Raw genomic sequence first — 22,654 nt, 5'->3', positions numbered from 1 at the left:
CCACTCCTCATGCCTGCCTCAGATACTGCCCTCCTCATCTGCCCAGGCCCCCAACTGGAAGTTCAGTTTCTTCCTCTCAAACCACGTCCAGTTCAAGCCAGGCCCAAGACTTTTGCCTCTTGGCTTCAGAACCCCAAGTCCCATCCAGCTCCTCCTGAGTCCTGGGACCTGACTGTGTTCAAGACCATCTGTGAGCTGGGTATAGTGGTGCACACCTGTAATGCCAGTACTTGGGAGGCTGAGACAGGAGGATCGCAGGTTCAAGGCCAGCCTCAGCAAGTAGTGAGATTCTCATCAACCTAGTAAGACCCTGTTTCAAAATAAAAAATAAAATAAAAAATAGGGCTGGGGGTGAAGCTTAGACATAGAATGCCCCTCTGTTCAATCCCCAGTAAAACACACACACACACACACACACACACACACACACACACACACACACTATCTGTGACTCCACCAGCCCCAGGAGAAAAATCAGGGTCCACCCATCTTGTGTATTAAGGCCCTTGGTCCTTTCTAGGGCACAGCAAGCTGTCTCCCCACCCCGACCTTTGTCTCAGCTGTGACCAACAACTAGAGTGCCCTTACCTCCCCCTTTTTGCCAGGCCTAAGGAGGGGGGTTCTCCCAAGGTTTTCTTTGTCCTCTGACTGGGCATTCATAGAGCTGGAGAGAGCCCAGGAAAAGAGTCAGGTGGAGAAGACAGGAGTGACATATGAAGACCTGGAACTGGAAGGAAAGAGATACCAGGGTGAAGAGAGAGACAGAGACAGAGACAGACAGAGAGGACAGGCATGGTGCCGCACGCCTGTAATCTCAGTTCTTAGGAGACTGAGATGGGAGAATCAAGGGTTCGAGGACAGCCTCAGCAACTTAGCAAGACTCCCGTTTCAAAATATAAAAAATAAGTCAGGTGTGGTGGCGCACACTGTGATCCCAGTACTTGGGAGGCTAAGACAGGAGCATCATAGGTTCAAGGACAGCCTCAGCAACATAGAGCATCATAGGTTCAAGGACAGCCTCAGCAACATATTGAGACTCTTAGCAACCTAGTGAGAGTCTGTTTCAAAAAAATAAAAAGCCGAGCCGTGGCGCATGCTTGTAATCCCAGTACTGGGAGGCTGAGACAGGAGGATCGCACAGGTTCAAAACCAGCCTCAGCTACTGAGTGAAGCTCTCAGCAACTTAAAGAGACCCTGTTTCCAAATAAAGTATAAAATAGGTCTGGGAATATAGCCCGGAGGTAGAAAAGCCCCTAGGTTCCACCCCTAGTACCACAAAAAATAATAAAAATATATAAAAATTAACCCGGGCATGGTGGTGCATGCTTGTAATCCCAGTACTTGGGGGCTGAGACAGAAGGATCTGTGTTTGTGGCCATCCTCAGCTACTTATTGAGGCCCTCCGCAACTTAGTGAGACCCTGTTTCAAAATAAAGAATTAGAAAATTGGGCTAGGGGTATAGCTTAGAGGTAGAACGCCCCTGGGTTCAATCCCTAGCACCACCAAAAAAATTAAAAATTAAAAGGGCTGGGGATGTAGCTCAGAGGTAGTATGCCCCTGGGTTCAATCCCTGGTATGTAGAAATAAATAAATAAATAAATAAATAAATAAATAGACAAAAGAAAAGAAAGAATGAACAAAAAAGAAAGATAGGAACCCAAAGAGAGCCAGAGAAAAACTCAGCCAGACTGAGGCATCATACAGGACAAAGGACCAGAGATCAGAGAGAGAAGAGATAGAATCACAGAGAAACCCAGAGACAGAGACAATATAAAATCATGGGGAAGAGGATCAAGGGGGAGAAATAGCCTTGGAGAGATAGAGACACAGGAGAGATAAAGAAATGGACCGTGACACAGAGACTAAACAGCAAGAAGACGGAGAGACACAGAGACCCTGAGAGACAGATCAAGAGAGAGACCAAAAGGAGAGTGACAAAGCCAGAGACGGACCTCAAGAGAAACAGGACAGGAAGGTTGGATGGGTACAGGGAAAGGGAGGCAGAAAGAGATGCTCAGAGATAAAAACACAGACACAAGCCAGGCATGGTGGCACATGCCTATAATCCTAGTACTTGGGAGGGTGAGACTGGAGGGGCATAGGTTCGAGGTCAGTCTCAGCAACTTATTGAGACTCTTAGCAACTTGGTGAGACCCTATTTGAAAATAAAAATAAAAGCCGGGTATGGTGGCACACACTTGTACTCCCAGTATTTGGGAGGCTGAGACAGGAGGATCACGGTTCGCGGATAGCCTCAGCTACTTAGGCCCTTTGCAACTCAATGAGACCCTGTTTCAAAATACAGAATAAAGCCGGGCGTGGTGGTGCACGCTTGTAATCCCTGCGCTTGGGAGACGGAGACAGGAGGATCACTTAGATTCAAAGCCAGCCTCAGCTGGCTTAAGAGACCCTGTTTCCATGCCAGGCGTGGTGGCGCACGCTTATAATCCCCGCGCTTGGGAGGCTGAGACAGGAGGATCGCTTAGGTTCAAAGCCAGCCTCAGCTGGCTTAAGAGACCCTGTTTCCAAATAAAATATAAAATAGGTCTGGGAGTGTAGCCTGGAGGTAGAAGGCCCCTGGGTTCCACCCCCAGTAACACCAAAAAAACAGAATAAAAAATAGGGCTGAGGGTATAGCTCAGAGGTAGAATACCCCTGAGTTCCATCTGCAAAAAAAAAAAAAAAAAAGCAAAATAGGACTGGGGGTGTGGCTCAGAGGTAGAATGTCCCTGAGTTCGATCCCAAACACCAAAATAAATAAATAAATAAATAAATAAATAAATAAATAAATAAGTCTTGCAGAGATAGAGAGAGAGAGAGAGAGGGAGAGAGAGAGAGAGAAGGAGAGAGAGAAGGAGAGAGAGAGAGAGTCCCAACAGATACCCTCAGGGACAGAGTCCCAGAGATACACGGAGGCAGAGACAACCAGGGCAATCACATGAGACAATACCTGGGAGTTCTGAGTGACGGATGGAGACCCCCAAGGCAGCCCACAGCCAGAGAGGCAGAGACACAGGCCAGCAGGAGAGCCGGGGCCGGCAGGGCCGGTGTCCCTCTGGAACCCCTTCTCGCCCGCAGTCTGGTGGCTCTGACAGCTATCGTGTCGCCACCTCGCAGGACAAGAAAGATGACAAGAGCTCGCCCAAGAAGAGCAAGGCCAAGGAGCGCCGGGACCTGGATGACCTCAAGAAGGAAGTGGCTATGGTAAGCCACCCCCACGCCTGCACCCCTCAGAGCATCCCAGCCCCAGCCCCTCCTTCACCACCTCCCTGCAACTCTCATTCCTCAGACAGAGCACAAGATGTCAGTGGAAGAGGTCTGCCGGAAATACAACACGGACTGTGTGCAGGTGGGAGCCGGCTACTAGTGAGGGCTGGGCCAGGGCCCCTGGGTCTGAGGGAGGAGGGCTGGGCCTGGGCCCCTGGGTCTGAGGGAGGAGGGCTGGGCCTGGGCCCCTGGGTCTGAGGGAGGAGGGCTGGGCCTGGGCCCCTGGGTCTGAGGGAGGAGGGCTGGGGACTGCTCTCCTGGATGTCTGGGTGCTGATGATGGGTTGGGATGCCAGGGCCACTCAGGGAGGGTTCTATGTGAGCCCTGTGTCCCCTAGGGTCTGACACACAGCAAAGCCCAAGAGATCCTGGCCCGGGACGGGCCTAATGCGCTCACGCCACCGCCTACCACCCCAGAGTGGGTCAAGTTCTGCCGCCAGCTCTTCGGGGGCTTCTCCATCCTGCTGTGGATCGGGGCCATCCTCTGCTTCCTGGCGTATGGCATCCAGGCAGGCACTGAGGACGACCCTTCTGGTGACAACGTGAGTGCCCTCCCCCTGCCTCCTTAGGGCCCTGCACATTTAGGGACACGACTCTCTCCTCCTTGGGCCTCTCTGCCCCTTTACACTTTTCAAAACTGCTCCCCTCCTTTTTCTCATCTAACTTTCACGATCACCTGGTGAGAAAACCAGATCAGGTTAGAGGAGGGCAGCCTCCAAAAGATTAGGTGAATTGTCCAAGGTTGCCGGGGCGTGGTGGCGCATACTTGTAATCCCAGGACTTGGGAGGCTGAGACAGGAGGATCTGGGTTCATGGCCAGCCTCAGCTACTTAGTGAGGCCCTTTGCAACTCAGTGAGATCCTGTTTCAAAAAAAAAAAAAAAAAGCATAAGGCCAGGTGTGGTGGCGCACGCTTGTAATCCCTGCGCTTGGGAGGCGGAAACAGGAGTATCGCGCAGGTTCGAAACCAGCCTCGCTGGCTTAAGAGACCCTGTTTCCAAATAAAAATAGAAAATAGGTCTGGGAGTGTAGCCCAGAGGTAGAAGGGTTTCCAGGAACCCCAGTACCACACACAAAAAAAAATTTTTTTAAGCATAATAAAAAGCCAGGCGTGGTGGTGCACACTTGTAATCCCTGCGCTTGGGAGTCTGAGACAGGAGAATCACACAGGTTTGAAGCCAGCCTCAGCTACCTAGTGAGGCTCTTAGCTACTTAGTGAGACCCTGTTTCCAAATAAAGTATAAAATAGGTCTGGGAGTATAGCCTGGAGGTAGAAAGCCTCTGGGTTCCACCTCTAGTACCACCAAAAAAATAAAAATAAAAATAAAAATAAAAAATAAAAATAAAGCATAAAAAATAGGTCTGGGGTATAGTTGGAGGTAGAATGCCCCTTGATTCCATCCCCAGTACCGCAAAAAAGAAAAGGAAAAAAAATGTCCAAGGTTGCACAGTAGGAGGTGTGGGGGATTCTGCCCCAAGACTGACACCAGCAGGTGGTCAAGGCCTGACAAATCGGCAGAGAGTGAGTGCCTGTGCAGGCACCCCTGCACTCACTTGCTGATGGGTCCAGGCCCATCTGCCCATCACAGGGAATACCTGCAGGACCCGGTCTCCACAGTTTAGGCACCTGTGGACGCAGAGCCACACGCAGCTACACCAAGATACTCACCACGTACCCCCCAACACAAGGTGAACCCAGACAGTCACACTAGGACATAGATTCAATCACAGCTACCTAGTTCAGACACACACATGCAGACCAAAAGTGAGACAGACAGACAAGTGAGATCCACATACAGAGACCCAGAGTCCCAGAAATGTAAGGCCAGACATGCAGACAGACCCAGGGACCTCAGCACAGATACATGGACAGACAGTAGCACACACCCAGATTTTTCTTTTTTTTTTGTACTGGAGATTAAACCTGAGGGCCTGGGGAATTCTACTTCTGAGGTACATCCTAGCCCTTTTTTTTTTTTCTTTTTATTACTTTGAAGCAAGAGTCTCACTAAGTTGCTGAAGGTCTTGCTAAATTGCCATGAACCTGAGATCCTTGTCTCAGCCTCCCAAGTACTGCGATTACAGATGTGCACCACCACACCTGGCACACCCAGATTCTTAAACACAGGCAAGAAGACAGACAGACAGACAGACAGACAGACAGACAGACACACACACACACACACACACACACACACACACACACAATGGAGAGACAGGGAGTTCCAGAGCTCAATCAAACACAGCCATGAACAGAACACAGACACACAGAGAGACAGACGCACCACCCATCTGATGCACAAATACACTGCTCCCAGACTCCCCAGACCTGGGCAGAGGCTGGTGGGAAACTGCTCAGGGTGGCCATGACACCGCATCCCCCTCTCCCTGTAGCTGTACCTGGGCATCGTGCTGGCAGCTGTAGTGATCATCACCGGCTGCTTCTCCTACTACCAGGAAGCCAAGAGCTCCAAGATCATGGAGTCCTTCAAGAACATGGTTCCTCAGGTGAGTGGGCCCAGAGTGGGGCCAAGGGGAGTGGCGGGTAGGCAAGGGGCCATGCAGCATGAGCCCCTCCAGGCAGAGGGGTGACTACTCTGTGCCCCCCCAGCAAGCACTGGTGATCCGGGAAGGTGAGAAAATGCAGGTGAACGCTGAGGAGGTGGTGGTTGGAGACCTGGTAGAGATCAAGGGTGGAGACCGAGTCCCAGCCGACCTGCGAATCATCTCAGCCCATGGCTGCAAGGTGGGCCTACCACATGGTCCTAGCTCCACCCTCCTCCCCAGGAGCCCAGAGTCCAGGTCCCAGAGTACAAACTCCAGTTCCTCTTCCCTCAGCCCCAGGGATCAGGCCCAAGCCCCTGTTCCCTCAGACCTAGGGTCCAGACCCAAGCCTCCTCACTCAGACTCAGGGACTCAGCCCCCAGCCCTCCTCCCTCATGCCCAAGGATCCAGAGTTCAGTCGTTCTCCCTCATGCCCAAGGGCCCAGACCCCAGACCTCCTCCCTCAGACCCAAGGGTTTAGGCCCAGCCCTCCTCTCTCACACCCAGGGGTCCAGACCCCAAGTCCTCTTCCCTTAGACCCAGACGTCCAGGCTCCCAGCCCTTCTCCCTTACACTCAAGAGCCCTGGCCCCAGCCCTCTTCCCTCAGACCCAGAGATTCAGGCCCTAGCCCTCCTCCCTCAGATCTGGGGTCCAGAATCTCGGTCCCAGCCCTCAGAGACCCTCAGGTACCTCAGACTTGGCAAGCAGCCCTGGGCTCTCCCCATCTCAGATCCCACTGGCCCACCTACATACCTGGGCTGGCAGCCACGCCCTCCCCAGAGACAGGCTTTGCCCCCATTCCCCCTGAACACATACCCTCCAGTCCCCGGCCCTGGGCTGAGCCCTGTCCCCACTGCCCCAACCTCCAGGTGGACAACTCCTCCCTGACCGGTGAATCTGAGCCCCAGACCCGCTCCCCTGACTGCACGCATGACAACCCCCTGGAGACTCGGAACATCACCTTCTTTTCCACCAACTGTGTGGAAGGTGAGGTGGGCATGCTGGGGACACCCAGATGGGGCAGAGGGCAGGGTGTGCCTGAGGGGTTGAGTTGCTAGCATCTTCATGAGCCCCCAACCCCAGACCTAACCATCTTGCCCCGCAGGCACGGCTCGGGGTGTCGTGGTGGCGACAGGTGACCGCACTGTCATGGGCCGTATCGCCACCCTGGCCTCAGGGCTGGAGGTGGGCAAGACACCCATCGCCATTGAGATCGAACACTTCATCCAGCTCATCACAGGCGTGGCCGTCTTTCTGGGCGTCTCCTTCTTCATCCTCTCCCTCATTCTTGGATACACCTGGCTTGAGGCTGTCATCTTCCTCATTGGCATCATTGTGGCCAATGTCCCAGAGGGCCTGCTGGCCACTGTCACTGTAAGGCTGGACCCCTGGGTCTGAGGGAGGAGGGCTGGGTCTGGACCCCTGGGTCTGAGGGAGGAGGGATGAGCCCTGGTTTGAATTGTTCTTAAAAATGACAGACTGGGCCGGGTGTGGTAGCGCACACTTGTAATCCCCACGCTTGGGAGGCGGAGACAGGAGGATCACCCAGGTTCGAAGCCAGCCTCACCTAGCTTAAGAGACCCTGTTTCCAAATAAAATGTAAAATAGGTCTGGAAGTGTAGCCCGGAGGTAGAAGGCCCCTGGGTTCCATCCCCAGTACCACCAAAAAAATAAAATAAAATAAACAAAATGGACCATACATATTGTGCACACACCCTGCTTATCCAAACAGAACACCTCACTTTAGCTGTACCCAGATGGCACCCCCTCCTCATGACTTCAGATTCAGCCTCTAGCTTCTAACAAAGAGTAACCCCCAAAAATCTGGCTTCTCCCACCGTAAGTTAATAATTTTGCCATATTTTTCAGACTTCCTATCAATGGAATAATCCCGTATGAGCTCTTATCTGTCTCTTTTTGCTAAACGTTATGTTTTTGAGCTTTATCCTTTCATATGGAGTCAGGATTAATTCACTCTTTTCATCATGTGTAGTATTCCTCCTTTGATTTCCCCAATTTATCCTTTCTGCTCTTAGTGACCAGTTGGATCATTTTCAGTTTGGGTCTATTCCTTTTTTTTTTTTTTTTTTTTTTTTTTTTGGTGGTACTGGGAATTGAACCCAGGGGCATTCTACCTCTGAGCTACACCCGCAGCCCTATTTTTAATTCTTTATTTGGAAACAGTATCTCACTAAGTCTCGGAGGGCCTCACTAAGTAGCTGAGGCTGACCGTGAACCTGCGATCCTCCTGTCTCAGCCTCCCACATACTGGGATCACAGGCATGTGCCACCATGCGTTTTGTCCTAAGTGTTATGGCTGTGGACATTCTAGTGAGTGGCTTTGGGGGGCCACAAATGAGCTTATTTCTGTTGGTTTGCACCTGGGGCAGCATTGCTGGGTGATACCTGTTCTCTCCCGGCCACCCAGGATTCTCCTTGGGCTGGGCAGGTAGGCCGTGGACGTTCATGCTGCTCACCCCTGATCCCCACCACCACCAGCTGCCTCCTGCAACTCACCTGCTCTTGCACCTCCTCCAGGTGTGTCTGACGCTGACCGCCAAGCGCATGGCTCGGAAGAACTGCCTGGTGAAGAACCTGGAGGCTGTGGAGACCCTGGGCTCCACGTCCACCATCTGCTCGGACAAGACAGGGACCCTCACCCAGAACCGCATGACGGTCGCCCACATGTGGTTTGACAACCAGATCCACGAGGCCGACACCACCGAGGACCAGTCAGGTTGGTGGGGGCTCAGGGTGGGAACCGTGGGCGCCTGGCCCGGGAGCCCTCTCCCTCACACGTGCCTCCTCCGTCAGGGACCTCATTCGACAAGAGCTCACACACCTGGGTGGCCCTGTCCCACATCGCGGGACTCTGCAACCGCGCCGTCTTCAAGGGTGGCCAGGACAACATTCCTGTGCTCAAGGTGGGTGTGGCCATCCATGTCCCTGCCCTCCCCGTGTCCCCTACTCCCCACCGCTGCTCTGACAGTGCTCTCTCCCACAGAGGGACGTGGCCGGGGATGCCTCTGAGTCTGCCCTGCTCAAGTGCATTGAGCTGTCCTCCGGCTCCGTGAAGCTGATGCGGGAACGTAACAAGAAAGTGGCCGAGATCCCCTTCAACTCCACCAACAAATACCAGGTACAGACTCGGGGCCCTCAGCCCGGCGCAGCCAGCCTGGACCTTGGTTTCCCTATGATGCCCGACAGTGGTCACCTCTGCCCTCTGCTCTCCTGCTTGGGGCAAGACACTAATCTTCTCAAGCCTCAGTTCCCCCATCTGTAAAAGGGGATGATGAAGCCGGCCTGTGGGGAGAGGAACTGGTGGAACCCAAGAGCGAGAGGGAGCGTGACAGCTCTGTAGGGACAAGGCAAAGCTACATATAGCCGAGGGCGGCTCCAGCTAGAGGTGTCGGGGCAGATCAGCAACTTTCATGTGGTCATCAATTATTTATTTTTATTTTTTGAGTGACCACCACATATTGTCTGTGTTTTCAGCTCCAGGGGTCCACGTGGTAGAGGGAGAAACAGTAGAGTCCCTTCTCTCTGGAACTCTAATGCTAGAAGACAGACAATTGCAAAGGCGGGGGAAATACCTTGCTGAGGGGGGAGCCCTGGAGGTATCTGGGGAAGAGTGTCCAGGCAGCAGGCGGTGGGTGCAAAGGCCCCGAGGCAGGTGTGTGACTTGTCTCAACAGCGGCCAGGAAGCCTGTGTGGCGGGAGGCCAGGCCACTGGGCTTTGGGCCAGAGCCCGTGGGGCCTTCTGGGCCATGAAAGGGACTTGGCTGTGACTCTGAAGAGGACACGAGCCAACGAGAGGGTTCTGAACAGAGGAGAGACAGGACTTGACTCACATCTTTTTAAATAGCTCCAAGGAGATATAATTCACATACCATGAGCTTCTATTTAAAGTGTATAGCTCAGTAGTTTTAGTGTTTTCACAGATATATGTGCCACCTACATAGTCAACTTCAGAGCATTTTTATCACCTCTGAAAGAAACCCTGCCCCTCAGCTACCACCCACCCCCTCTTCCTCCACCCTCCCAGCCCGAAGCAATCACTAACCTACTTCCTGTCTCTATGGATTTGTCTATTCCGGACATTTCATAAAAATGGAATCATACAACATGTGGCCTTTTTTTGTGTGGCTCCTTTCACGTAACGGTGTTTTCAAGACTCGCCCTTGTAGAGCAGAGCGTCATTTCTTTTTATGGCTGAATAATACTGTTGTGTGTATAGACCCTGTGTGATCTGTCCATTCGTAAACATTTAGGTTGTCTCCACCTCTTGGCTATGACGATTACTGTGGACATTTGTGTGCAAGTTCTGTGTGGACATGTTTTGCATTTTTTTTTTCAGGAAGTTGCCAGGTGCTATGGTAACTGTGTTTTTATTATTTGGGAAACTCCTAAACTGTTTGCTAAAGTAGCCACACCTGTTTCTATTGACTCGTTTATTTTTCTTTTTTATATTTTAATTTCATTTTTGCCGTGGGGATAGAATGCGGGACCTTATGCATGCTAGGCAAGTGCTCCTCCACCGAGCTGCACCCTGGCTTGGCTGCCTGGGGAGGGTAGAGCCAGAGATTCCAGGATGAAGTGATGGGGCTGGACCAGGGGTGGGGCCGCAGCTGCGGGGAGAGGAGGCCAGACTCGAGGTGCGTTTCAGAGATGAGCTGACCAGATTTGGTCAGGTGTAGGGTGAGAAGGAGCAGACAAGGCAGAGAGGGCACATAAAAATCTCAGGGGCAGCTGGGATTTCTATGAGAGACAGAATGACAGAAAGAGGCAAGGAAGAGCAGAGACCCCAGCAAGAGTCCGAGAAGCTATTAAAGATCTCTGTGGTTGAGGATCGTAGGTTTGAGACCATCTCAGAAATTTGCTGTCAAAATGCCCCATGTCAAAAAAAAAAAAAAAAAAAAGAGCCGGGCGTGGTGGCGCACGCTTGTAATCCCAGCATTCAGGAGGTGGAAACCAGCGGATATTGGTTCATGGACAGCCTCAGCTACTTAGTGAGGCCCTTCACAACTCAGTGAGACCCTGTTTCAAAATAAAGAATAATGCCAGGCGTGGTGGCGCATGCTTGTAATCCCCGTGCTTGGGGGGCGGAGACAGAAGGATCACGCAGGTTCGAAGCCAGCCATCTTGGCTTAAAAGACCCTGTTTCCAAATTTAAAAAGTATAAAAATAGGTCTGGGAGTGTAGCCCAGAGGTAGCAGGGTTTCCAGGAACCTCAGTACCACACACACACACACACACACACACACAATGAAAAATAGGGCTGGGGGTGTAGCTTGTAAGCAGAATGCCTCTGGGTTCCATCCCTAGTACCACAAAAATTAAAAAAAAATAAAAAAGGAGGTAGGTTGTCTCGCTGTGTTGTGAGGCTGGTCTCGAGCCTGCTATTCTCCTGTCTCAACCTCCCCAGTACTGAGATTTTGTGTGCCACCATGCTTGGCTGCATTGCTCTTGGAGAAGCTTTTCTAACCTCACACCCTGACCTGATCGCTGTAGGGTAAAGAGACGTGGGCAGCGCCCTCTGGTGGTGCTCTGGAGAGACACCTGTCCTGGCGCCCACAGCTCTAGGTAGGGAGCCGGGACCGTGTTCTCCCCAGCCTCTTGTGGCAGCCTCTAGGTCCCCAAGTGGCTCAGACATGCCTGCTCCTGCTCTGTCACAGCTGTCCATCCATGAGACTGAGGACCCCAATGACAACCGGTACCTGCTGGTGATGAAGGGCGCTCCGGAACGCATCCTGGACCGCTGTTCCAGCATCCTGCTGCAGGGCAAGGAGCAGCCGCTGGACGAGGAGATGAAGGAGGCCTTCCAGAATGCCTACCTGGAGCTCGGCGGCCTGGGAGAGCGCGTGCTTGGTGGGCACCAGGGTGCTGGGGTGGGGCCTGGGCCAGTTCTTGAGACCCCTTGGGAGCAAGAAAGGGTGTGATGCTGCCTGGAGCTTGGCACAGAACAGGGCCTCCCAGAATGCACCGTGAATGAATGAATGAATGAATGAATGAATGAATGAATGAATGAATGAATGAGCCAGTGACCAGATGAATGAGAAAGGAGGCCCTCTTAGGAAACGAATGTTAACTGGGCAGGTGGCGCATGCCTATAATCCCAGTATTTGGGAGGCTGAGACAGGAAGATCACAGGTCCAAGAACAGCCTCAGCAACCTAGTTAGACCATTTTGAAATAAAATAAAAAGGGCTGCCGGGCGTGGTGGCGCACGCTTGTAATCCCCACGCTTGGGGGGCAGAGACAGGAGGATCGCGCTGGTTCGAAGCCAGCCGCGCTGGCTTAAGAGACCCTGTTTCCAAATTAAAAATATAAAATAAGTCTGGGAGTGTAGCCCAGAGGTAGAAGGGTTTCTAGGAACCCCAGTACCACCAAAAAAAAAAAATAAATAAATAAAAATAAAAATAAAAATAAAGTAAAATAAAAAGGGCTTGGGGTGTAGCTCAGAGGTGAAATGTCTCTGGGTCCTCCAGTAACCCTTCCAGAAAGAGAAATAAATGTCGACTGTCCATTTGGGGAGGCTGACCGCGGGGATCCAGACAACTCATGTCCCCCACCCTGCTCCTGCCCCCAGGTTTCTGTCATTACTACCTGCCCGAGGAGCAGTTCCCCAAGGGCTTCGCCTTCGATTGTGACGATGTGAACTTCACCACCGACAACCTCTGCTTTGTGGGCCTCATGTCTATGATCGACCCTCCCCGGGCAGCTGTCCCTGACGCAGTGGGCAAGTGCCGCAGTGCAGGCATCAAGGTGTGGCCTGGGGGCACTGCAGAGGGGAGGGCGGGGGCCAGTAGGGAGACCAGGCCATCTCTAAAAATCCATCCCTACAGGTCATCATGGTCACAGGTGACCACCCCATCACAGCCAAGGCCATTGCCAAGGGTGTGGGCATCATCTCCGAGGGCAACGAAACCGTGGAGGACATTGCCGCCCGGCTCAACATCCCCGTCAGCCAGGTCAACCCTCGGTGAGCCACCCCGCCCCCTGGGGACCCTGGAGCGCCATGAGGCCATCACCACAGGCTCTGCCCCGCCCAGCCTCCCCTGAGCCGCTCACGACCTCCATTCCCTTCTGAGACCAATCTGTTTCCCCATCCACCTCCATGTGTCAGGTTGGCGGCCTGTGGTCCAGTACTTGGGAGACTGAGACAGGAAGTCCACAGGTTCAAAAGGAGCACACAGCCGGGCGTGGTGGCGCACGCTTGTAATCCCCGCGCTTGGGAGGCAGAGACAGGAGGATCGCGCAGGTTCGAAGCCAGCCGCGTGCGCTGGCTTAGGAGACCCTGTTTCCAAATATAAAATGTAAAAATAGGTCTGGGAGTGTAGCCCGGAGGTAGAAGGGCTTCCAGGAACCCCAGTACCACCAAAAATAAAAAAGGAGCACACAGTAACTCAGCAAGATCCTGTTTCAGAATAAGGAATAAAAGCTGGGTGTGGTGCCGCAAGCTTGTAAGCCCAGCATTTGGGAGGCTGAGACAGGAGGATTGTGGTTCGTGGACAGCCTCAGCTACTTAGTGAGGCCCTCTGCAACTCAGTGAGACCCTGTCTCAAAATAAAGAATAAAAAATAGGGCTGGAAGCCAGGCATGGTGACACATGCTTGTAATACCAGCATTTGGGGGGCTGAGAAAGGAGGATCCAGGTTTGCAGACAGCCTCAGCTTCTTAGTGAGGCCCTCTGCAACTCAGTGAGACCCTATTTCAAAATAAAGAATAAAAAATAGGTCCGGGGGTGTAGCTCAGAGGTAGAATGCCTCTGGGTTCCATTCCCAGTACCACAAAAACAAAAACAAAAACAAAACAGGAGCCAGTGTATTAGCCCACACTTGTAATCTGTACTTGGGAGGCTGAGACAGGATTGCATAGGTTTGGAGCTAGCCTCAGCTACTTAGTGAGGTTCTCAGCAGCTTAGTGAAACCCTGTTTCCAAATAAAATATAAAATAGGTCTGGGAGCACAGTCTGGAGGTAGAAAGTCTCTGGGTTCCATCCCCAGTACTACAAAAAAATTTAAAAAGAAAAATAATAGAGCTGGGGGTGTAGCTTGGAGGTAGAATGACCCTGGGTTCAATCCCCAGTACATAAATAAATAAATAAATAAATAAATAAATAAATAAATAAATAAGTAAGGCTTGGGTGAAATTCAAGGGTAGAACACTTGCCTAGGTTGTACTGGACTCTCAGTTAGCAAAATAAACCCCCAACACTGAAAAAATAAATAAGATAAAATAAAACAAGCATGGTGGTGCACACTTGTAATCCCAGTACTTGGGAGGCTGAGACAGGAGGATCACAGGTTCGCAGCCAGCCTCAGCTACTTAATGAGACATCTGTAATTTAGTGAGACCCTGTTTCAAAATGAAGAATACAGGCCGGGCCTGATGGCACACACTTGTAATCCCTGCACTTGGGAGGTGGAGACAGGAGGATTGTGCTGGTTTGAAGCCAGCTTGAGACCCTGTTTTGCCGGGTGTGGTGGCGCACGCTTGTAATCCCAGCATTTGGGAGGCTGAGACCGGAGGATCGTGGTTCGCGGACAGCCTCAGCTACTTAGTGAGGCTTTCTGCAACTCAGTGAGACCCGGTTTCAAAATAAAGAATAAAAAATAGGGCAGGAGGTGTAGCTTGGAGGTCGAATGCCCCTGGGTTCCATCCCCAGACCTGCAAAAAAAAAAAAAAAAGAGACCCTGTTTCCAAATAAAAAGTATAAAATAGGTCTGGGAGTGTAACTCGGAGTTAGAAGGGCTTTCAGGAACCCCAGTACCATAAAAAAAAAAAAAAATGAAGAATACAAAATAGGGCTGGGGGTGTAGGTTGGAGGTAGAATGCCCCTGGGTTCCATCCTAGTATTGCAGAAATAATAATAATAATAATAATAATAATAATAATTAATAATAATAATAAGAAGAAGAAGAAGAAGTAGTAGTAAATTAGAGCTGGGCGTGGTGGTGCATGCATGTAATCCTAGCTCTTGGGAGGCTGAGACAGGAGGATCACACAGGTTCGAAACCAGCCTCAGCTATTTAGTGAGGCTCTCAGCAACTTAATGAGATTCTGTTTCCAAATAAATCATAAAATAGGGATGGGGGTCTGGCCTGGAGGTAGAAAGCCCCTGGATTCCATCCCCCAGTACCACAAAAAAGAAATAATAAGTTAATTAATTGCTATCTCAGACTCAAAGTTGTCATTCAAGCCCTATATTTCTCTGTTTTTTTTTTTTTTTTTTTGTGTGTGTGTGTGTGTGGTACTGGGGATTTTGTTTGTTTGTTTGTTTGTTTTTTGTTTCTGTTTTTGTATTGAAGCCAGGGGCATTTTACCTTTGACCTCTTTTTATTTATTTATTTTTTTTTTTTTTTTTTTTGCGGTATGGAGATGGAACCCAGGGGCATTCTACCTCTGAGCTACACCACCAGCCCGATTTTTTATTCTTTACTTTGAAACAGGGTCTCACTGAGTTGCAGAGGGCCTCACTAAGTAGCTGAGGCTGTCCTCGAACCACGATCCTCCTGTCTCAGCCTCCCAAATGCTGGGATTACAAGCGTGCACCACCACGCCCAGCTTATTTATTTTGAAACAGGGTCTCGCTAAGTTGCTGAGGGTCTTACTAAGTTACCTATGCTGGCCTGAAACCTGTGATCCTCCTGTCTCCGCCTCCCATAGGCGTGGGCCTTTGCTTGGTTTCTTCTCTCTCTCTCTCTCTCTCTCTCTCTCTCTCTCTCTCTCTCTCTCTCTCTCTCAGCTTTCCCATCCCTCCCTACTGGCCCGTGTCTTCCTCTACTCACTGTCCCTCAGTCCTTTCCCTTTGTCTCTGGCCCCTCAGAGCCCCCTCCTCTCTCAGCCCTGGACCTCAGGTTCCCCTGTCTGTGGTCTGGCCATCTGTCTTTCTGTCTGCCAGGCTGCCTTATCTCAACCAAGTGCTCTCTGCTCTTCCCAGGGATGCCAAGGCCTGCGTGATCCATGGCACTGACCTCAAGGACTTCACCTCTGAGCAGATTGACGAAATCCTGCAGAACCACACCGAGATCGTCTTTGCCCGCACCTCCCCGCAGCAGAAGCTCATCATTGTGGAAGGCTGTCAGAGACAGGTGGGCCCTGGCTCCCGGCCGAGGGTGGAGGCTGGGACCTGGACTCCTGGTCTGAGGGAGGGGGCTGGGCCTGCTCTCATCCCTGCCTCCTACCCTCCAGGGAGCTATCGTGGCTGTGACTGGCGACGGCGTGAACGACTCCCCTGCTCTGAAGAAGGCTGACATCGGGGTCGCCATGGGCATTGCGGGCTCTGATGTCTCCAAGCAGGCGGCTGACATGATCCTGCTAGATGACAACTTTGCTTCCATCGTCACTGGTGTGGAAGAGGGTGAGTTGTCCATGGGCAGCTCTGGGGACTGGGCTGCCGAGGGGGGCCTAAGAAGGGTGATGTTCTTCTCACCACAGGCCACAGCGGCAGTGGGATGTAGCACAGGGATCAGAGGACACAGTAGAGCCTAGTGGGGCCTGCAGGGCTGGGCTGATAGACATTTGAGTGCCTGCATCGCCCAGCACAGACCCAGCTGGTAGGTGAGGCCTACTTGGAAGAACCAAGCGCCGTGGTACTCTCCTATAACCCCAGTACTTGGGAGGCTGAGACAGGAGGATTGCAGGTTCAAGAACAGCCTCAGCGAGTAGTGAGATTTTCATCAACCTAGTGAGACCCTGTTTCAAAATAATAGATAAAATAGGGCTAAGGGTGTAGCTCAAATGCCTCTGGTTTCCATCCCCAATACAAAAACAAAAAAAACAAAACAAAAAAAATCGGGGCTGGATGTGGTGATACACACCTATATCCCAGTGTTTAGGAGGCTGAGATAAAAGGATCATAGGTTTGAGGCCAGCCTCAGCAACCCAGCAAGACCCTGTTTCAAAACAAAAAATAACTTAGAACTGGGGGTGTCCCTTAAAGGCAAAATACCCCTGTGTTCAATCCCTAGCACACACACACACAGCCTCCCAAGTACACACACACAGTACTTTGGGCTGGGCATGGTGGTGTATGCCTATAATTCTGGTATTTGGGTAGATGAGGCAGGAGGATCAAAGATTCAAGGCCAGCCTCAGCAACATAACAAGACCCTCAGTAACTTAGTGGGTCCTTGTTTCAAAATAAACAATAAAAAGGGCTAAGGAGCCGTGTGTGGTGGTGCACACTTGTAATTCCAGTACTTGGAAGGCTGAGAGACAGGAGGATCACAGGTTCCCAGCCAGCTCAGTTACTTCATGAGGCCCTCTGCAACTCAGTGAGACCCTGTTTCAAAGTAAAGAATAAAAATTAGGGCTGAGGGTGTAGCTCAGAGATAGAATGCCCCTGGGTTCCATCCCCAGTACCACACACACACACACACACACACACACACACACACACACGCAGAAGAATTAGAATCACCCATCATCACACCATCCAGAAATACGTGCTGTGCGTGCCTTGGTGCCTTCCCATTTCTCTCCCCCATCTGAAATGTCACCAGTGTAAAAAATAGCTTATGGTCAAAGAATGCAAACAGTAAAACTGAGCCCAAAGTGGCAAGTTAAGTACCCTGGGTCCCAGAGGAAACTCCGGCTGGCTCTCTTATCCCCAGGCCATCTTCTGTGCATGTGCAGTGCGCATGCTCACAGGTACAGGCGCCCATGCCTTCTGTGCATGTGCAGTGCGCATGCTCACAAGTACCAGTGCCCCTTCTCCTTCTGTGCATGTGCAGTGCGCATGCTCACAGGTACCCGCACCCATTCCTTCCAGAAGATTACAGGGCTCCCGCGTTGTGCATCTTCACTGCCGCATCAGGGATGCAGCTGTGAGTGGCACAGGCATGGTCCCTCCTCTCCCAGGCCCTGGGGGAGACCCCTGATCCAAGCCGACCAACGAACACATCATTCCACATGGTGACAGGTGCTAAGAAGATAGCCAGGGTGCTGTGGTAGCCCATAACGAGGTATGGTGCACAAGGCAGGCCTCTGCAGTGGGGGGCGGGACGTTCAACTTCCATTAGGGGAAATTCCAGAGGTACTCTGAGTAGAGCAAGGGCAGTGGGGTTTCTCCCCTCCCCGCTGTCACACGCACGGAGGCTTACGTTGAAGCACACTTAACTGGTCATTTTACCCATGAGCACTGCAGGATGAAAAACAAATAGTTTGTGAGGAGCGGCACATCGCAAGGACAGCGGGTGACCGGCTGGTGGGACACAGCGGCGGTAAAGCGTCCAGCCCGCCACAGCCAGCGAGCGTCTTCAGCTGATGTCCTCACTGGGGATGGAACCCAGGGGCATCCTACCTCCAAACTACCCCGCCAGCCCTATTATGCATTTATTTGTTTATTTATTTAGTGGTACTGGGGGTGGCGTTCTACCTTCGAGCTACACCCCAGCCCTATTTTTTATTTGGAAACAGGGTCTCACCGAGTTGCGGAAGACCTCACTAAGTAGCTGAGGCTGGCCATGCGCCTGCGATCCTCTTGTCTCAGCCTCCCAAATACTGAGATTATGAGCGTGCACCACCACGGCCTGCTTATTTTGTTTAATCATTTTATATTTAATAACCTGGCAATAATTCAAAATATAAAAAAGTCACAATTGTTTCCGAAGAATGCTACCAGGATCGCCGCATTACAAGCATGATCAAAGGCAAAAAGATGAGATTCCAAAGAGCCTGGGTGGTAAGAGGGCTTCATGGCTCACAGATTGTCGCCTTTGGTTATGAAGTCTCTGAAAAGTAGCAGGTGGATGAAGAGACAAGAAATTTAAGGGACCCTCAGAGCACAGGGTGGGGCTGCTGGGTGCTGACACTGGGGGTGGAACCCAGGGGATTTTCTACCTCCGGGCTATACTCCCAGACCTATTTTATATTTTATTTGGAAACAGGGTCTCACAAAGTTGCTGAGAGCCTCACTAAGTAGCTGAGGTTGTTTTCGAACCTGTGTGATCCTCCTGTCTCAGCCTCCCAAGCACGGGGATTACAAGCGTGCGCCACCACACCTGGCTGAACCTTTAACTGTATTTATTTATTTATTTATTTATTTATTTATTTATTTATTTATTTATGGGTCTGGGGATGGAACCCAGAGGCATTCGACCTCCGAGCTACACACCCTGCCCTGTTTTTTATTCTTTTTTTTTTTTTTTTTTTTGGGTGGTACTGGGGTTCCTGGAAGCCCTTCTACCTCCGGGATACACTCCCACGGGCTACACTCCCAGACCTATTTTTTTAACTTTTTTATGTGGAAACAAGGTCTCTTAAGCCAGCAAGGCTGGCTCCAAACCAGCGCGATCCTCCTGTCTCTGCCTCCCAAGCGCAGGGATTACAAGCGTCCGCCACCACGCCCGGCTTTTATTCTTTATTTTGAAACCGGGTCTCACTGAGTTGCAGAGGGCCTCACTAAGTAGCTGAGGCTGTCCTCAAACCGCGATCCTCGTCTCAGCCTCCCGAATGCTGGGATTACGGTTTGGTGTTTCCAGTAGTTGTTGTCTGAGGAAAATGGAGCAGGACGGCCTGAGCAGGTCTGTTGTCTCATCAGGTCAAATTTCTTCAGTGTGTAGACCTGATCTCTCTCCTCCTACTGGAGAAACATAACCATGTTTTTTTTTTGTTTTGTTTTATTGTTTTTTGCAGTACTGAGGATGCAATCTACCCCTGAGCTATACCCCCAGACCTATTTTATTCTTTATTTGGAAACAGGGTCTCACTGAGTTGTGGAGGGCCTCGCTAAGCTACTGAGCCTGGCCACAAACCTGTGATCCTCCTGTCTCAGCCTCCCAAGTACTGGGATTACAAGCATGCGCCACCACGCCTGGCTGCATAACCATGTTTTTGCCCGAAGCTTCAGGTCCATCTAAACTAGTTTTCTTTTTTATTTTGAAACAGGGTCTCACTAAGCTGCTAAAGGCCTCGCTACGTTACTGAGTCTGGCCTCAAATCTGTGATCTTTCTGTCTCAGTTTCTCAATTCCTGGGATTACAGGCAGACACCACTGTGCTCAGCTCTTTTTTTTTTTTTTTAACCTAATACATAAAAAATAAATATTGGCTAGGTGTGGTGACACACACTTGTAATCCAAGTACTTTCGAGGCTGAGACAGGAGGATTGCAGGTTCATGGCCAGCCTCAGCTACTTAGGGAGACCGTCTGCACCTTAATGAGACCCTACTTCAAACGGATAAGTAAAAAAGGGGGGGTTAGGGGTATAGCTCAGAGGCAGAACGCCCCTGGGTTCAATCCCCAGTACAAAATAGAAGCGCCCACATAGACATTAAATTGTACATACTAATGGGGCTTCTCATGATCTTTCAATAGGTATGTGAATACATTGTGTAATGTTTAAGTCAGGTTAAATGTATCGAACTCTTCAAACACTTATCATTTCTTTATGGTGGAAATATCCAGTATCCTTTCTTTTAGAAGCTTTCTGAGATATGCAATGCACATTTATTGTCTACAGTCAATAATTATGCTGCTGTGCAACAACACATCAAAGCCTCCTCCTCCTTTTTTCTTTTTTTCTTTTTTCTTGTCCTTTTTTGGTGCTGGAGATGGAACCTGAGCTACATCCCAGCCCCTTACTCCTGTCTAAGTATAAATTATCATTCACTGACCAGCCTCCTTAATCCTTCCCTTTTCCACCATCCCACTCTCTACTGCCGTGAGGTCAGCTTTGTATATGTGGGTGCACGGTACTGAGGATCAAACCCAGAACCTTGCACATGCTAAGCAAGCATTCTCCCACTGAGCTGCACCCCTAGCCCTGAGATCAACTATTTTATTTATTTATGTTATATTATTTATTTATTTATTTATTTATTTATTGTGGTACTAGAGATGGAACCAGTGGTGTTCTACCTCTGAGCTATATTCCAAGCCCTATTTTTATTCTTTATTTTGAAATAGGGTCTCACTGAGTTGTAAAGGGCCTCACTAAGCAGCTGAGGCTATCTGCAAACTGCGAGCCTCCAGTCTCAGCCTCTCAAATGCTGGGATGACAAGTGTCAGGTACTGGGGGTGGAACCTAGGGGCTTTCTACCTCCGGGATACACTCCTAGACCTATTTTTATATTTATTTGGAAACAAGTTCTCGCTAAGTTGCTGAGAGCTTCACTAAGTGGCCGAGGCTGGCTTCAAACCCGAGTGATCCTCCAGTCTCAGCCTCCCAAGTACTGGGATTACAAGCGTGCGCCACCACGCCCGGCTGAGATCAACTATTTTAGATTCCACATATGAGTGAGATCGTGCAGTATTTGTCTCTCTGTGTCTGCCTCACTTAACACAATGATTTCCAGCCCATGCATACTGTCCCCAATGACAAAATTACATTTTTCTTTATGGATGAATAGTATTCCATAGTGGGGTTACTAGGTCAATGGGATAGGAGAAGGTTTAGCTTTGACAGAAACTTCTTTTGAGAAATGTTTATATAGCTCTATTGTACAATTTTTATTTATTTTATTTTATTTTATTTTATTTTATTTTTTGTAGTACTGAGAATTGAACCCAGGGGCATTCTACCTCCGAGCTGCACCCCCAGCCCTATTTTATTATTTATTTTGAAACAGAGTCTCATTAAGTTACGGAGTGCCTCACTAAGTATCTGAAGCTGGCTACAAACCTGTGATCTTCCTGTCTCAGCCTCCCAAGTACTGGGATTACAAGCGTGCGCCACCACGCCCAGCTTTATTGCCCAATTTTCCAACATTTTAAAAAATGATTTATGTACGGGCTCATGGCCTCTCAGCACTTGGGAAAGGCAGAGGGTACAGCTGTCTGGGTTAATATTTGGATTTGGGTTTTTTAAAATTTATTATACACTATACTTATCCTTTTTTTTTTTTTCTTTTTTGGTAATGGGCTTGACCCAGGGACACTCTACCACTGAACAACATCCCAGCCCTTTTTATTTTTTTGTGGTATTGAGGACTAAACCCATGGTTGTTCTACCTCCCAGCTACACCCCTCAGCCCTATTTTAGTTTTATTTTGAAATAGGGTCCCACTAAGTTGCCCCCTATATTGTAGGTAGAGTCTAGCCTTGAGCCTGTGATTCTTCTGTCTCAGCCTCCCAAGTACTGGAAATACAGGTGTGTGCCACTACGCTTGTCCTGATCACATTTTGGGGCATAACACTCGCATAGTGAGTTAAGCAGTGACAAATTTTTACACACCTACACAACTACCAGGCTCAAGTCAAGAGGGAGAACATTGCCAGCCCCCCCCCATTCAAGTCTGTGTCCCCCTTCCAGAAATACCACTATCCTAGCCAGGTATGGTGGCACATGCCTGTAATCTCAGTACTGGGAAGCTGAGACAGGAGGATGACAGGTTCAAAACCAGATTCAGCAACTTAGCTAGTGACACCCTACTTCAAAATAAAAAGTAAGCAGGGTGTGTTGGTACCTGCTTGTAATCCCAGTACTTAGGAGGGTGAGACAGGATTGCAGGTTTACAGCCAGCCTTAGCAATTTAGTGAGGCCTTCTGCAACTTGATAAGACTCTATTTCAAAAATAATTTAAAAAATAATAGCCGGGCATGGTGGCTCACGCTTGCAATCCCCACGTTTGGGAGGCTGAAACAGGAGGATCACACAGGTTCGAAGCCAACCTCAGCTACTGAGTGAGCCTCTCAGCAACTTAGTGAGACCCTGTTTCCAAATAAAATATAAAATAGGGCTGGGAGTATAGCCCAGAGGTAGAAAGCCTCTACCTCCACCCCCAGTACCACCAAAAATAAATAAATAAATAAAAATAAAAAATTAAATATGCCTGGGGATGTAGCTTAGAGGTAGAATGCCACTGGGTTCCATCCCAAGTGCCACACACAAATAAAGAA

General features: G+C 50.1%; 1 protein-coding gene across 1 annotated transcript in view; it reads left to right on the top strand.

The window, feature by feature from the left end:
* Nucleotides 1-3,085: 3,085 nt before the first annotated feature.
* Nucleotides 3,086-22,654, top strand: part of ATP1A3 (ATPase Na+/K+ transporting subunit alpha 3) — a gene marked incomplete at its 3' end in the record, with an annotated part of 43,156 nt that continues 23,587 nt past the window's right edge. Inside the window, exons 1-17 of the mRNA XM_080703604.1 lie at nt 3,086-3,205; nt 3,291-3,350; nt 3,606-3,809; nt 5,661-5,774; nt 5,878-6,012; nt 6,681-6,798; nt 6,917-7,185; nt 8,350-8,548; nt 8,626-8,735; nt 8,816-8,950; nt 11,487-11,679; nt 12,400-12,575; nt 12,656-12,792; nt 15,754-15,904; nt 16,005-16,173; nt 17,587-17,641; nt 22,068-22,088. Of these exons, the coding sequence (XP_080559730.1) occupies nt 3,203-3,205; nt 3,291-3,350; nt 3,606-3,809; nt 5,661-5,774; nt 5,878-6,012; nt 6,681-6,798; nt 6,917-7,185; nt 8,350-8,548; nt 8,626-8,735; nt 8,816-8,950; nt 11,487-11,679; nt 12,400-12,575; nt 12,656-12,792; nt 15,754-15,904; nt 16,005-16,173; nt 17,587-17,641; nt 22,068-22,088 (2,249 nt within the window). The 5' untranslated portion in view covers nt 3,086-3,202. The remainder of the gene's footprint in view (nt 3,206-3,290; nt 3,351-3,605; nt 3,810-5,660; nt 5,775-5,877; nt 6,013-6,680; nt 6,799-6,916; nt 7,186-8,349; nt 8,549-8,625; nt 8,736-8,815; nt 8,951-11,486; nt 11,680-12,399; nt 12,576-12,655; nt 12,793-15,753; nt 15,905-16,004; nt 16,174-17,586; nt 17,642-22,067; nt 22,089-22,654) is intronic.

This window comes from Muscardinus avellanarius (assembly GCF_963383645.1).
Source record: "Muscardinus avellanarius genome assembly, chromosome: 10".
Classification (NCBI taxonomy): Eukaryota; Metazoa; Chordata; class Mammalia; order Rodentia; family Gliridae; genus Muscardinus; species Muscardinus avellanarius.
The sequence above is the reverse complement of the archived record's forward strand: the minus strand, read 5'-3'. Positions and strand labels throughout refer to the sequence as shown.